Source organism: Littorina saxatilis, linkage group LG13 (genome assembly GCF_037325665.1).
Source record: "Littorina saxatilis isolate snail1 linkage group LG13, US_GU_Lsax_2.0, whole genome shotgun sequence".
Taxonomy (NCBI): domain Eukaryota; kingdom Metazoa; phylum Mollusca; class Gastropoda; order Littorinimorpha; family Littorinidae; genus Littorina; species Littorina saxatilis.
This window is the reverse complement of record NC_090257.1, coordinates 14,536,696-14,553,826: the sequence shown is the minus strand read 5'-3', so window position 1 is coordinate 14,553,826 and position 17,131 is coordinate 14,536,696. Positions and strand designations below refer to the sequence as shown.

General features: G+C 41.0%; 1 protein-coding gene across 9 annotated transcripts in view; it reads left to right on the top strand.

Annotated features, from left to right (window-relative positions):
- Positions 1-17,131, top strand: part of LOC138983687 (run domain Beclin-1-interacting and cysteine-rich domain-containing protein-like) — a 220,106-nt gene that overhangs the window by 132,036 nt on the left and 70,939 nt on the right. For 6 of the 9 annotated variants that reach the window (XM_070356975.1, XM_070356968.1, XM_070356969.1 and 3 more), the window contains 2 exons: positions 530-607; positions 11,558-11,615. In XM_070356975.1, the coding sequence (XP_070213076.1) occupies positions 530-607; positions 11,558-11,615 (136 nt within the window). The remainder of the gene's footprint in view (positions 1-529; positions 608-11,557; positions 11,616-17,131) is intronic. The other 3 variants (XM_070356972.1, XM_070356971.1, XM_070356970.1) reach the window with 1 other exon arrangement.

Genomic DNA, 17,131 nt, shown 5'->3' with positions numbered 1-17,131 from the left:
CAAAGAAAATGAATAATGTTTAGTAACATGCTTTATTTCCTTCACATTTCGAGAAAAACCCACAGAAATATATATATACTATATCTATCTTGTGCGTTTGGATCCCATGTTACGTTAAACATGTATCCAAAAAGCATAAACTTAATAATCATTTCTTTAGCACTGTGGCTTATGCCTATATCTTTTCCATAACACTTTCAGACACTTTGAATTTTCACGATGCATGTCACACTTTTGGAACACAGTTTTATAGAATGACCCATGTACGTTGTTTAGTGTGTGTGTGTGTGCATGCGTGCGTGCGACTGTTGGGAAGGGGATAGCAATTTATGTGTGTTTGTGTGTGTATGACTGTGTGTGTGTGTGTGTGTGTGTGTGTGTCCGTCTGTCTGTCTGTCTGTGTAGGGAAGGTGAGAGCAAATCCCTCCCTTCTAATCTCTCTCTCTCTCTTTATGTCCCTTCAAGTTAGCAATATTCTGCACTTACAAGGCATGAGGTATTTGAGTGTAAGTGTGGTGGTGTGGTTTAGTCTCAGGTACAGAAACCTCCAACCTTGCCAAGCTGCGCAGCAGTGGGCTGTCCCTGTCCATGGCCTCCCTCTACTCAGGTAAGGTACACCCCCCCCCCCTCCCACCCCCTTTTTTGGTGTCATTATTTGGAAGGAAAATGATGAGCCGGTAATGTGTCTTCGTATTGACAGCCAAAGGATACTTGCGCTACTTTCAGAACAAACAAGAGAGAACTCTCAAAACAGTGGAATAATAGGCTCTGATTGTAATTGGGTTCTTCTGAACTGCTGGTCAGATGGGGGGAATCAGAGGTACAAAATAAAACAGCTTTAAGCTTATCCAAATTTGGTTATTTATGTTCCACATACATGTACATCCTATTTTAACGCACAGGTAAAACAAAAGCTTTTTGGACATCCACCACCCCCTGCGGGTTAGGGGGAAGAATTTACCCGATGCTCCCCAGCATGTCGTAAGAGGCGACTAACGGATTCTGTTTCTCTTTTTACCCTTGTTAAGTGTTTCTTGTATAGAATATAGTCAATTTTTGCAAAGATTTTAGTCAATCAGTATGTAAGAAATGTTAAGTCCTTTGTACTGGAAACTTGCATTCTCCCAGTAAGGTAATACATTGTACTACGTTGCAAGCCGGCCCCTGGAGCAAATTTTTGATTAGTGCTTTTGTGAACAAGAAACAATTGACAAGTGGCTCTATCCCATCTCCCCCCTTTCCCCGTCGCGATATAACCTTCATGGTTGAAAACGACGTTAAACACCAAATAAAGAAAGAAAAGGACATCCACCGCAAAGCAGGATGGCGTTGAACATGACCAGGGCCCATATTCAGGAAGGCTCCGACAGGGGTTTTGTCGGTACGAAAAACAGAAAACTTCCGATAACCCCCCTATCGTGGAATTCATGAACCTCCGATAGCGCCTATCGTTGGCACTGTCCTACGATAAAGTTAGAGGTGCCTATCCCTACCGATAAGCACTGTTGTCGGAATGATAACTTTGATTTCAAAATGGCGGCCATCATGCAGCGTTACCGAGAAAGAAGAAACATTCTGAGACATACGATTTTTTTGGACGGGATACATGCACAAATTCATATTCCGCATGCACAATATTTTGCAGTTGACTGTTGACGAATGTGATAACTGACAACATTCAGTTTGCGAACAGAATGGGTGCCTAGCCTCTTGTCTCGCAAGTGATACTCGCGTTGCGGTTTCACGCGTCTGGTGCATATCAAGATGTTTGCATAGCGCCGATTTAGGGTCAGCCAGCCACAGCAAGCGGGGCCTTAACAGGGCTCAGCTGCTGCGTCAGCTGCTAGCTATCGGGGAGGCTGTCCAATGCCTGTGAATTTGGCAGCACGACAAAAGTTGTCGGACCGAGAGCTATCAAACTTCAAGGCGCTTGTCGTACGACAAGCAGTCGCACCGTCTTGGATGGGGAGCATAACTTCATGTTTCGGTGTGACACAAAATCTGCTTTGTGCAATACTTTGCATCAAGAACTTATTATTTTCCAGACACACATTAAATAATGATCATAAGGAGTAATCAAGAAGAATTTTATGGAGGGCCAACAAAAACATGACACTGAAACAATGCGTAACACTCAAAGAACAACTTATCACTTCGAAAGCAAACAAGCACTTTGGACTGAGATCCAACATTTATGTTTCATATGTTTCTGACACACGGCATGAGAAGCAATCTTGCAACAGTTACCTCAGCCATAAATAGATCACCAGAAGTACTGCAAGAAAATGACACTGGGTCGACGTACATTTCAGACTGCTATAAATTAAAAAAAAAGCTGTTTAAAAAGCTTGCCTTGTTACTACATACCGTAAACAGTTATCGCCCAGTATCGAGCAAACGCCCACCACCAATCCCCCACATTTGTTCCAAAGGTGTAAAAAACACATAACCAGTTTCTAGTTGTCCACGTCCGCGATACTGGGTAACAGTTATGGAACATGAGCACTTCAACAATGTCAGGGCCAATTTCTGGAATCATAATCGATCGCAGCCACTGGTCCTGGGATTCTTTTTGTTTAAAGTGATAGACTGGATTTATATTGGTCGATTTCGATGCACGCATGCAATCACTCAGTCATTCGCCCAGTACTAAAAAGATGTATTTTCTAACACAGTGTTTTAAAAAAAATAAACAAGAAATTTATTACGTTCAGACAAACAAACAGGACGTCATTACACATTCACCACCGTTACCTTCCACAAATATAGAATACAAAAAGGACAATCTGAAACACAAGAAAACAAAATGTATAGTTTGGAAAAAACAATAGCCTAATACTAAAACCAAAACGCAATACAGTTGAATTTTCCCCCATCTAGCTGGGGTTTCCTATTGATGCTCAGATGATGAGATCAAAACCCAGGAAGAAGACTTTCGCCCTTCCTCAAAAATAGCCCCAAGTATGGTTCTTGATTCACATTGAGCACAGGAAAACAATTTGCCCTCAAAAATAATATGACAATTCCCAAAAATCCAAAACTCAAAACAAAATTTTGACCCCAACCTAAGATGACGCCATCATCTAATTAGGCCGACCAAAGTTCAAAAATGTCTTGTAAATAGTCACATCTTCCAAAAAAAAAATAAAATAATGACATCGAAGTTCAATGCTCAAAAAGTACGAAGTAGCTATTCTGTCTTCCGGAGAGAGGTCTAGAACTCTTTATGATCCAAACTGGCTGGTTCGGATCACTATACGGACTGTTGTCATACACTTAAAAGTCTTAAGAGTCCATTGCCAACTGGGTATGTTTTACTTAACGGTCTGTAGTTCATTCACGTCAAGTCCAGAACATCTGAGCCATGGTTGGTGGCGCAAACCCCATCTGGCGACGCCCCCGTAATCGTGTGGTTGGCCCACGTCTCGCTCAGAGTTGGCCCACGTCTAGCTCTGGGTTGGCCCACCGTCCCTCAACATCAGTTTGGCAACAGCACTGCAGGTGCCTAAACATATGTTATACCGAAACCCCATACAGTAATACAAATTCCGCTTAACATAAAGTTCCGTAAACATCACATTCACCAATGAAAACATAATGCCCTAACCCTAAGTTTACAACAGTTCAAAAGCCTGGAAGTTCCTTAAAATTTATATGAAAATTTTGCCAAAGACCAAACAATCCAATTCTTATGACATATTTACAAGTTTTCCAGTTGCACAACAAAAATTAGCCAAAATTTGGTACAACCATTCAAATATGTCACACGTGACCTCATTGGAGATAATGAATCAAAACAAGTTCACAATAAATCAAATTTCCAACATTTGATTTTAATTTCACCATCTGAAAACATGTTTCTTACTGAAGGTCATTTCCTTCTTGGTCTGACTTCCTAGTCAGCCATATTTGAATATTGTTACCTCCATGTTTCACCCTCTAAACCTTGCTAACTCAAAATGTTAAAATCCGGGTATTTCCAAACAAGAGAACTCAATTGAAGTATGCTACACCTCTATCTCACCAAACCCTACGAGAAATGTGATAATTTCAAGACAATGACACAAATAACTATCCATTCATTCTACAACATGGCTATCTGAGGAGAAAAGAAATACAAGTCCCATACACCAGGGTCCACCTGTGCAAGTCCAAGAATTCAACCAAAGCTTCTCTGTCCGTTAACTTCACCCAACAGTTAGAAATGAAATTCACTACGATTTCAAACAAGAAATACATTAGTGCCCGCATGGGGAAGAAAATAATTTCTTCACAGATGCCTCCAAGGAGCACAGAGAATTGCCGGAGACCTCCTCCCTCTCAGACAGCCAGAGGAAAAGTGAAAAAGCAGGAAGAAAGAGAAATCTGGGTAATGACAAGTTCCTGTCCTAGAACATTCTAGAAACACTGGTTTAAAAAGCTTAATGAAAATATAAGGTTACACAACCACATGTCCCATTGGCCCAGTGGTAACAACGCCCACCCCACAACTCAGAGGACCCCGGTTCCAACCCCACTCAAGCCTATATTTTTATTTCCCTGTAATATATATTTTTGTTTTGTGTATGTTCGTGTGTATGTCTGTACATCAATTCCAGTTTTTCTTTATTTTTTCTCAAATTTATTTTCTAATTATTTACAATGTCAACCTGTGGCTTGACAGACAAAAAGTGTCAATAATTTAAGTTATTGAGACATCCCAGTTTGTTTGTTTGATATCAGGGCGGTGCTGCTTTGACATTTAACGTGCGCCACACACAAGACAGAAGTCGCAGCACAGGCTTCATGTCTCACCCAGTCACATTATTCTGACACCGGACCAACCAGTCCTAGCACTAACCCCATAATGCCAGACGCCAGGCGGAGCAGCCACTTAGATTGCCAATTTTGAAGTCTTAGGTATGACCCGGCCGGGGTTCGAACACCCGAACTCCCGCTCACTGGGCGGACGCCTTACCACTAGGCCACCGTGTTGCGGTAGACATCCCAGTGCACAAAGGGATTTATAGAGCAAATCGAGAAAATTCATCATTGAACGAAGCGCGGTGTCGGAAACCATTCATTTACTGAACTGATGCAGTCGTATTTCAGTGTAGTCTGCTACGTATGACAGAGTCGATCGAGTCAGTCGACTTCCAAATGCTTGTCTAGCTAAGCTGGTACGTTATCGGAATAACACTAATTGTGTTTTCTGTTAGCAGCTGGGAATTGTATACTAACTCATCATTTGGTAATGTGGATAATAAGCTACATGCCACTAACACGGCATATGAGAAGAATCTATGCAAGTCGAAAATGAGATGAGACACAGCGGCTGCTATTTTTAGATCAGTGGGCTGAAGTGAACTGTGGCACAGGCACATGCAATCCGTCACAAAAAAACACTTCTGCTTTAATTGAGCCACAGGAAATTTATGGTCATTTGGTAATGTGGAGAATATAAGTTATACCTGTCATTAATTAATTCTGAGGATGAGAGTACAGTCTCGCTTAGGCAAAGGGCGGAAGAATACGCTCTGTGGAAAAGTTAGAGTGCTTGGAGTGCGCTAACAGTTTTAAGCGCATCGCCATTAGCCAATCAACTGGTTCACATCAGTCATGTGACACCAGTACTTTAACTGACAATCAAACTTAAACAGGCTTGTCCACATACAAAAGACCTAGCTGTTTTCAACCAGATATTCCAAAGAAAAAAAATGGAAGGTTCTTGAACATCTATTTCATCACAACACATTGACAATTGGATGGGGTCAACTGCGTGAAGTCAGCTAGTGTGCTTTGCGTACATTATAGAAGGAAACAAAACCAAGTGAGGTCGGTAAATCGTCTGTGTTGATCGCCGATCATTGATATTTTTGAAAGATCTATTGCTCAATGAATTAAGTAAGTTATAATCCAGCATACAAAATAATGTTGTTGCTGTAAAGTGTGCGCATTAGTACTTAATACAATTTATTCTCCTTGAAGCGTTTATGGAAACAAAAGTAACTTACGACAAGGCTTTTCTTCAATTCCATCTAAATCTGAAATAACTAAGTGTAATATTACCGGCACGGTTGGCCTAGTGGTAAGGCGTCCGCCCCGTGATCGGGAGGTCGTGGGTTCGAACCCCGGCCGGGTCATACCTAAGACTTTAAAATTGGCAATCTAGTGGCTACTCCGCCTGGCGTCTGGCATTATGGGGTTAGTGCTAGGACTGGTTGGTCCGGTGTCAGAATAATGTGACTGGGTGAGACATGAAGCCTGCATGTGCTGCGACTTCTGTCTTGTGTGTGGCGCACGTTATATGTCAAAGCAGCACCGCCCTGATATGGCCCTTCTGGTCGGCTGGGCGTTAAGCCAACAAACAAACAAAAAAGTGTAATATTATTTTTCTGTGTTTTTATTGGAAAAATGTGTTCTAACCTAAAATTATGTGCCCCAACAAATGATCTTTGGTGTTTCTAACAAAAACACCAGTGCATAGAAGTGAGAAGCTAAAATGTTATGTCCCACTTTCAAGCGCCATTTTGAGGCCATTCTTCGATAAACAAAAATATTTTAAAAATTCACAAACACAACTTATTTTGCAAACACGTTTTATTTCATCAGACAAACTTGTTGTCGTACATCACATCAAACCATCAACTGAGTCCTAGGCTTTGTGAGAGCAAGTTAATAGACCAGCAAAGTTAAGTCACTCACTGATTTTGTAACTGTTACCCAGTATCGCGGACGTTCACAGTTGATTCTAATCCTCTTAAAAAAATACAGAGATATCATTCGAGTGAATATAAATGACAAGATGCTGCAATGCAGTCATACCATTGAGTAATCATACATTTGCCCCTGCAGTCTCTGGATAGCCATGCCAAAAGTGGACGACGGTTTTAGAGACTAAGCTAGATAACTTTGATCAGGAAAAATGAACTGACTACAATTATGATATTTCAGTGTGCAAGTTTATGATTTTTGTTCAGACACACTCGTAACTTAACTCGTTGCTGCTCATAACGCTGAATATACAAAGCAGATCTTGAGTCATCATTGTCATTTGCGATATGAGCATTTGTTCGAAAACTGTGACACAAAGGTATTGTTGGGGCTTAGCCATCTTGGCGAGTCACTTGCACACACGAATGCGTCTGTGTCACAGATAAAGAGACGTAGGGGTATAGACAATTTTGCACAGAAACAAATCCCACCATCATTCTCATAACAAGTGATCTCTCACCCCCGTATATATATCACTCGTGAGATTCTGCACAATGTACAGTAGTAAACCCCCACCTTACTTTAGAGCAAAATTGATGCATAAGGGGGGTGGGTGTATATAAGGTAGTTTACAGTAATTCTGGTAACAAAATGCAGTATACATCAAATATCGCGAGCCGAGGATTTTTGTTCAGTGACAGATTTTTTGGGGTAAAATAAATTTTCACCACAATACACATTTTGCGGCGTGACACGCAATTTCCATTTTGGTTTACAAGGGGTGTTCTGGAACTCCAAGCTCCTGGTGGCAATGCCTCATGTTATTTACAACTACGTATACATACTGCAATCTTTCATCGGCTATGACACAACATTTTATGTATCTCAAAGTTTCCGCCGCAAAGAAAACAGCTCTTAAAGAACAGTCTACTTGTCCATGGTTACTTGCCTGTCATGGAGCCTGGAAAAAGAAAGTTTTAAGCCATGGTGTATACAAATCTCATAAAGGATTGTTATGTTTCTCACAGCTACTGCACAATATGGGAATGTTTTGGAAAGTTTTTTACGCATCTTCCAAAACGAGTTCTTACAACAGGTACAATGAATTAAAATTGGGTAGACAGATCTTCAAAGAGGACACCCACCCAGGCCGACAGTTGAATGCAACAAACATTACTGCCGTCGAAAAGTTGATGAGAGATGATGCATGAATCAAACACACGGAGGTAAAAATAGTATGGTTTTATTCATACTTTTATTCAGTCAGTTAATATGTAAACCGCGGAGAGCATAGTTTACTGTGGTTCACGCTATATAAGCTGTCATTATAATTACACATTAACATGCTTCCATTTGAAACTTCGAGGTCTTCATCGGGGATTGACGCCCGACAAAAGGTAATTGAAGCCCGACGGAGCGAAGCGACGGAGGGCTTCAATTAGACTTTGGGAGGGCGTCAATCCACGATGAAGACCGAGAAGTTTCAAATGGAAGCGTGTTAATGTTATTGTAATTCAATCTGACGACGATCTCTTTCCTGCTTTCATGCGGTTGTAAACAGACAGAATTGGTTCTGTTCTGTTCACACACTACTTTCAGTCCACCTACCTGCAAGGGTCAAGTCCCAAGAAATATGTCTCTGTATTCCTATCGTATCACTCTGCTCCTGTTTTGTTTTCTTTCACACACATTTTTCCTTCTTTTTTGACGGGTTTCTGGACACCAAACTCTAAAACAAATTCTTTCATCACAAAAGCGATCTTTGGAATTGACTGACGTAGTCCGGAAGAATTCATGCATCAACTTACGTCACGTATTCGACGTCATCACTTCGCATACCTTATGGTCTCGGTATTTCGTTGGCCTTCATATTTCCTACTTGTAAAATGACCCTCAAAGCTAACCGAGACTAGTCAGGCGGTATCAATGCGCCTCGCCAGCAGGTTGTTAATGGATTTTTTAGCGAGTCACCGGTAATTTTTAATGAGTTGGGGCATTCTGACCAATCACAGGAGCTGTTTCATTAAAACGCAAACTTGATTGAATTACAATTATTATTATTATAAAAGACACATAGATAATTGAAACGGCACCCGTAAATATGATCTGGCACAAGTATCTTGGGGTACACAAGCGTAGCAGACAGTAGGTGCCCATACTCTTTCTGGTGAACAAACGGGGGTACGTCTCGAATGGTGCATAAAAATTCTCTCCAATTGACACTATAGAGAGTGTAAGCAGACCTGGGAACCCATACGATTTTGCCGTATTTTGTACGCATGATTGTCGAGAATACGATCAGTACGGTCAGTGGGAAAAAAATACGGCCAGAAACATTCCTAGACTACTTTTCTTCACAGTATTTTGACACATGATTACAGTTTTTGTCAGTTATAAACATTGAGAAAAAGCATTTGTTTTAAATATTTAGGTAAACTTAATGAATGGTGTGATGGACGCGTGTGAAGCATGCTTTAATCATGGATCTTCATATGCTGTGTGGAGTACGCTCATTGTTCTGAAAATACACCAAGTTTGTTTGAGAATACTCCAAGTGCAAAACAGGGGTTCCCAGGTCTGTGTAAGGCTTTTAGGAAGGTTGTCACAGGCGATGACAAAAAACATCAATCAGCCGTTTGGATGTTCCTAAACGGCTCCACCCCTATTAACTATTGATGATCTAGGAACACTGGCAAGAAGAAGGTCATTGTCCCATTTTTAAAAAAAATAAGGACTATATCACCACAATTCTAGGAGTGAAGTACCGTACTTTCCGGGTCATAAGGCGCGACTTTTTTCCTCGAGTTTGACCCCTGCGTCTTGTATAACGAAGCGCCTAATCCGTGTATGAAATACGAAAAAAATCAAAGAGACTGCCTGAGTACCAGTCAAACAACTTGTGATAATGCATGTTTCAGCTACTAGGTACTACCCTGGCCAAGTTTCCTCTCAAGACATCAAAGAGACCGCCACATAGGTTAAACTCGTCACTGACCCCGGTGCAGGAAGTGTTTCCTCTCTCAGATCTATGACAGGGGAACCACCTCTCATAGCAAAAAATGGGTCATTGACCCCTGGGAAGAAGGTCAGTGTCTAAACAAGGCAACCCAGCTATCACAATGGACCTGCCTTTGATCTCGCAGCACACACAGAGCACACATATTTCCACTCTGTATTCTTCCTTTGATGTGCGGCTTATTTTCATTCTTCGACAGTTTGTTACCGGTATACTTTTTTAATTTTGGTGCGCCCTATCGGCCCCCTGCGCCCAATGGGTGACTGGATTACAATTTTGTTTAAAAAGAAGGGGGTGCGCCTTATGCGCTGTAGCGCCTTGTAACCCGGAAAATACGGTACTCATTTGCTTGTACGGTTACCTGAGAGCGGTATGTGCATCATTGCCTGCTCGTGGTGTTTAAAACTTGGCGCCAAACACAGGTACTGGAGGGTAATGATACTACACCATGGCAATGTCCCGTTTAACACAGCTTCCAAATCAATCAAACTTCTAATAGCCTACTAGGGTATCCGCCTGATATTCGGTTGATCACTATATTCACCTGAATTGGCCCCTTACGATGTATTCCTGCTTTTACATGTAAAGAAAAATCTCTGAGGAACTTGTAACGAGAGCCTGTGCGAGTGTTAGCGAAGGTCATTGAGGGTATCGGCAAAAACACTCGTGCCGACACGTTTGAAATGTATTTCTACAGAATGTCAAAGTGTATCACAGCTCTGGAAGGATCCTTCGAGAAAATGGCGTGATCAAATGAACGGTGAGCTGTGTGATAATATGAGATTCTAAGGACTTTTAGAACAGCCTAGTATACGGAGATGTATTTTAGGTTCAAAAATTGTTGTTTTGGTGTTCAGATCTCTGATCGTTCTACACATACACACAGACACACACACAGTGATATACGACCACCCTCGTATCGATTCCCTGTCTAAGAATAGTCCTTTCCCCCATCTGACAGAGTTGATTTGTGTGAGAACAAAGTAAACTCATGTTTCAAAAAGTGACACTGCATGAAAAATTCTTTTTTGGTCAGTTCCGTTCAGTTGTTTTCTTAACACTGCTGGTCTCAAAAGATTTTAAAATGTTGTCTGGTGCTATTGAATATTTGAAGTCTGCAATTACCAGTATCAGTTGAAGATAATTACTTCTGCTATAAAGTAGCTTCCAGTATAATGAGATTAAGGTATTGCCATTCCCGTTTTTTGTCGACATATTTTACCTTTAAAAACTAAATGAAACATTCTTTTATTCAATGCAGTGCTTACACTATATCTTGGATGCAATTGAAGTTGACAAATTTAAAGAAAATATGGTTCAAATTAAGCGACTGTGACCACTAGTAAAGAAGAACCCAATTTACAGGTAAATAAAAACTTGTGAAGTGAGTGATGTCAGATTGCCTTGTATTACATTTACATCACATTTGTTTAATCGGTTTTATTATCTTTTCCAGTTGTATTATTTTTCCTGCACATATTTTTAGGAGTTTCTTTTTCAAGTTTATTATTTTCATGTATGTGTGTGTGTGGGAGTGCGTTGTGTGTGTTAACATTTGAAGAATATCAAGTTCCAGTGAAAAGGATGGTTATGTTGGTTTTCTGGTATAAATGTTTTTTGTTTCACAAAAGTGTGGAATTGCATGGCCCTTCATGGGCTTACAGTGTTTTAACAGAGTTACATTAATTTTGTTGACGCGCTATTCGACATTGGCACAGAGGTCTAAAGAAACTGATGTACGGGTGCGTGCTTGGAATGGTTTATGGGGAGGAGGATTGGTGATGAGGATTGTACTGCTTACTTAGCAATACATGTTTTACCTGGTATGGTGTTGATCTGTGTGTTCAGATGCTGAATTGAAGAAGAGTAACCAGTCAGTGGAGAGTCGTGGTGTTGACAGACAAAGGTAATGAATGCTCTCTTGTTTTCAATGAGAAAAATTGACAAATTGGCGGGCTTCTCCTTCTTCTTTGAGTTTATCAATTAAGAAACTTGGGGAGTTAAAAATAGAAGAAAGATTCAGAACAATGAAAAAAATATCGAATAGCTTATACCTATTTTTTCAGTATTTGTAAATTTGTTATAATTATAGTCCCTGAGCTTCGAAGGAAGTGTTGCTGCTGGTTATCTTATAACAAGTCGCGTAAAGTGAAATTAATACATTTAGTCAATATGTCGAACTCACAGAATGAAATTGTACGCATTGCCCTGGTCTCTGATCGCTTGAAGTGACAAGCCATCAGAGTAATATAGCGCAGTAGCAAATAGCGCTTAACAATTGAGACTGCGCTTTTTTTTAATTCTTTTTAACTTTCTGAGCTTGTTTTTAATCCAAACATAAGAACATGATAAAGAATAAGATGAAATCATTTTTGGATCGATAATGTTATAATTTTATTTTTAATTAACATTTTCAGATTTTTAATGACCAAACTCATTCATTAATTTTTAAGCATTCAAGCTGAAATGCAAATTCCCATAGTCCGGGCTTCGTCGAAGATTGTTTGACCCAAATATCAATCAGTTTGATTGAAAAATTAGGGTGTGACACTGTACTGCCACCTCAACTTTCACAAAAAGTCGGATTTGAAGTCACCAAAGACATTTATAAAAAAAAAATAAGAATGAAAAATATTCTGGGGATATCATCATTTGCAGGAACTCTCATGTAAAAGTTTTACGAAGATTGCATGGTCCATTAGTTTTCTCTGATCGCTCTTGTCACATACACACAGACACACACACAGTGATAGGCACCACCCTCGTATCGATTCCCTGTCTAAGTTTATTAAGGGGGGGAGAAGGTTTTAGTAAGAGGGGGGGTTCCACTGTGCATGTATTTTGTTGCAAGAAGAAAACAAATCCCATACAACTGAAATTAGAACTCAAGTTCTTGGCCAGTAAAGATGATTCCATGCAGTTCCCAGAAGCTCCAATTCTGAAGGCAATGTGAGGCAGAAAAATTGAACTTGGAGAATACACTGGAATAACCTAGTTTTCTGGGTAGTTATTGAAGTGACTTACAAAATTGAATTAAAAAATTGTGAATACTAATGGACATAGACTGCCGTTGCTATGGAAACAGCCGCCATATTGGATTTCTAGGAAATGGTTTTACAGCAACATCATACATCAGAAATTCAAATATTTGGCACAAGGATACCACATGTATTATATCTACAGTAATATAAAACGATTTTTTGACAAAAGACTACAGTTGAATTTAAATTAATGTTTGACTGACACCTGAGTAATTGGTGAGTATTCGGATTCATTATGTGTCCGTCCTATGTCCGGCCAAACTGCCAGCAGTGGACAAAAAACAAGGTTGAATATGTGAAATATTTTAAGGGTTGAATAACTAAATGGATTGATACAGGTCACATAAGGAGTTCTCTTGAACATTATTTCATGAAGCTGGAACAGCTTTTTTTTTTGTTGGGAGGGGGGGGGGTGGGGTCATAGGTAGTGGAATCCTCCTTTTAACCCCTTCACTGCCCAGCACGTACTAGGTACGTGGCATTTACATCAGCACTTTTCAGGACATTTGTGAAAACTAAATGGGAGGTAACCACTGTCCAAGTTAGGGGTTTAAACACAGTTCTTTCCCATTGACCGTTCAGATAAGTTAGTACCACGTGGTGAAAACTTTTTTAGAAGTTTTTTCCGATCTATAAGATTCAAAATGGCGGCCGAAAGTCGGACATCAACTCGTAGACCTGTTTTCAAATGATACAGTGTTCTGAAAGCTCTACAAGAAGTGATTTATGGATTACCACACAGAAGAATACAGTTATGGGCTGTAATGTGAGTACCTGATGTTTGACACCAGTTTTAGCTGTGTTTTCTGCGGTTTTACGTGCTGCAGTGTGTGTGTGAAAGTTTGGAAACTGTAATTTTTGACAAAAATTATCATTATATCGATTTTTACTATAACAATCACAAACAAAGTCCAATGATCATGTTATCACATAATAATAGCCAAGGGTGTAAGCAAACCAAATGCCAAAGATCTAAGAGATATCTCAATAAATGATTGAGCAGTGAACAGATTAGTGAACCTACAGAAGAAAGCGAAATTTGCCCTGGCGCACAGCAATACTAAAATGCTGTTTTACTGTGGCAGTGAAGGGCAAGACCTACAAAACCCTGAGAAAATCAGGTCTAATAATGGGGGTAAACTTACAGAGGTTATGAACAGAATATCTTAAAAAACAGGGTCTTGAAAATGTCTTATCAGGGGTTTGGGGTCTTAAAAGGAAGGGCGTCTTCTAAGGGGTAAGGTGGTTCAGGGTGGGGCAGGGGTAACGAAGGCGAGTCGTGTGCAAGCATTTGCTTTTCTTGTTGTAATAAGGATTAATGAATTTCTAACCGCATATTCACTACAAAAATTAATTTAAATTCAACTGTAGTCTAATGCCAAGAAATCGTTCTACACTTGGCCAAAAAATTATTGCAACAATTTTCGCACGCTAAGAAAAGCATTAAAACGCAATTCATTTTAGTGAAACTTTATATGCCCCAAAAGGTAATTATGTCAGCTGTACATATCATTTGTCCGATTGATGGAACTTTGTATAGGCATCCCGTGAAAGCCTGTCAAACAAGGTCACCCCTAAAATCGACCTGACAAAAACCATAGCCCTGTATTTTAAAATCTGCAAAAAATTAGAATATGCACAAACCAAACATTTCTGACAACCATTGAAAAGGCCATTCAATTTCCTGTTCAGAACATTTTGCTTTACGCACCTGATTTCTCTAGTCTTTATGTAGCCTTTTGTCAAAGGCGGTAGGTGTCGACCGTTTCAGAGGCCCAAAAGGGCACGTTTTGCGGCCATTTTTGAGGGGGGCCTCCACCCAAAGAGCCACATCTGCTCAAGTTCTCAATGATTTGCTTTGGAAGTTATTACCAATAGGCTGACCTAAATCGGTGTTTACTTTTGCGAATGTGTATAATAAGCGTGTTGTATTACGTACATTTTCCGAAAGAACTAAACAAATATTCATATTATTTCAGGGTTTTAGGTTAAAAAAATCTTGACTTTGCATGCTAAGTAAAAAATGGATGAGGCAATAGGTGCCAAAGTTTGATGCAGATCCGAGTGCTGGTTTACATTTGCTGGAGATGGGAACGCGCAAGAAAATGTATCGATCACCGTCCTTGGTAATGCGTACAGTAGCTGTGGAGATAAACTGACCTTGGCCTGTGCTTCCTTCACTGCGGGTCACAAAAGCGCAACTCACCGAGCACAGCGCGCCGGAACAGGATTGTAAGCACAGGCCCAGGACTGTTACTGTGTTAGTCTTCACGGGTAGTGTACTCAGTACCACTGACGGTGATCGATAATTTTTCATGCATGTTCCCATCTCCAGCAAATGTAAACCAGCACTCGGATCTGCATCAAACTTTGGCACCTATTGCCTCATCCATTTTTTGCTTAGCATGCAAAGTCACGATTTTTTAACCTAAAACCCTGAATTAATATGAATATTTGTTTAGCTCTTTCGGAAAAGTTACGTAATACGACACGCTAAGCAGGGGTGAGTTTTGGCGCTCGCCCGCTCGCCCCCGGCGACTTCAAATCGCGTAGGGTGGGTTCGAAATTCCTCTAAAATCACCCGCCTGGCGAGTTCAAATTTCGCTGAAGCACAAAGTTGTTAGGCAACGTAGTCAATCGGAACGGCCGGCGAACAAATATCTCTGCGGGCGATCTCAAAATCTGTCACTTCTCTACTGCCCACTCACCCCCCCCCCTTCCCCCACTTTCCTGATTTCTCTAGTCTTTATGTAGCCTTTTGTCAAAGGCGGTAGGTGTCGACCGTTTCAGAGGCCCAAAAGGGCACGTTTTGCGGCCATTTTTGAGGGGGGCCTCCACCCAAAGAGCCATATCTGCTCAAGTTCTCAATGATTTGCTTTGGAAGTTATTACCAATAGGCTGACCTAAATCGGTGTTTACTTTTGCGAATGTGTATAATAAGCGTGTTGTATTACGTACATTTTCCGAAAGAACTAAACAAATATTCATATTATTTCAGGGTTTTAGGTTAAAAAAATCTTGACTTTGCATGCTAAGTAAAAAATGGATGAGGCAATAGGTGCCAAAGTTTGATGCAGATCCGAGTGCTGGTTTACATTTGCTGGAGATGGGAACGCGCAAGAAAATGTATCGATCACCGTCCTTGGTAATGCGTACAGTAGCTGTGGAGATAAACTGACCTTGGCCTGTGCTTCCTTCACTGCGGGTCACAAAAGCGCAACTCACCGAGCACAGCGCGCCGGAACAGGATTGTAAGCACAGGCCCAGGACTGTTACTGTGTTAGTCTTCACGGGTAGTGTACTCAGTACCACTGACGGTGATCGATAATTTTTCATGCATGTTCCCATCTCCAGCAAATGTAAACCAGCACTCGGATCTGCATCAAACTTTGGCACCTATTGCCTCATCCATTTTTTGCTTAGCATGCAAAGTCACGATTTTTTAACCTAAAACCCTGAATTAATATGAATATTTGTTTAGCTCTTTCGGAAAAGTTACGTAATACGACACGCTAAGCAGGGGTGAGTTTTGGCGCTCGCCCGCTCGCCCCCGGCGACTTCAAATCGCGTAGGGCGGGTTCGAAATTCCTCTAAAATCACCCGCCTGGCGAGTTCAAATTTCGCTGAAGCACAAAGTTGTTAGGCAACGTAGTCAATCGGAACGGCCGGCGAACAAATATCTCTGCGGGCGATCTCAAAATCTGTCACTTCTCTACTGCCCACTCACCCCCCCCCCTTCCCCCACTTTCAGAAGGACTCAGGACTACCACCAATCAAGGCCAGACACATTGGCTAGACAGCTACCCCCCTCCGCCTCACTTGACCGTGTCATCACCCCTCCAGTGCCACGAGCCTCTGGCGATTGCATCAGCAGTCAAAATAGTTAAACCCCCCTTGTCCCCCCTCTTTGCGCTATTCACTTCACCCCCTCTCTTATATCTTATCCTGCGCTCACCAATCCTTCAGAGACTTTCACATGTTGTAAAACCGTTTCCTCTCAGATAAAAACTCGGTCATTGACCCCGAGTAAGAAGGTCAGTGTCTCGACAGGCAGCTGTGTTCAGATTGCAAGTACCGGTCATTGACCCAGGTCTCAAGGCCAACCAGCTTTTACAATGCATCTGCCTTTGATCTGACCGCCCATCCAGAGCAAACATATTCCCCCCAGCCCTCTGTATTTTTCCTTTGATGTGCCTGCTATGTACCACTGATCCAGTTTCTGGGAAATGTATAATTATGTCATTGACTGCAGGGATACTCATTGAGACCATTTTCCAAAATATGTTAACACCAGCTTTGCTGACCAACTTAGTACAAGTAGTGACAGTACTAATGCTGTCAATTATTTCCCTTCAACTAAGGAAGTAAAAAAAACAACCCG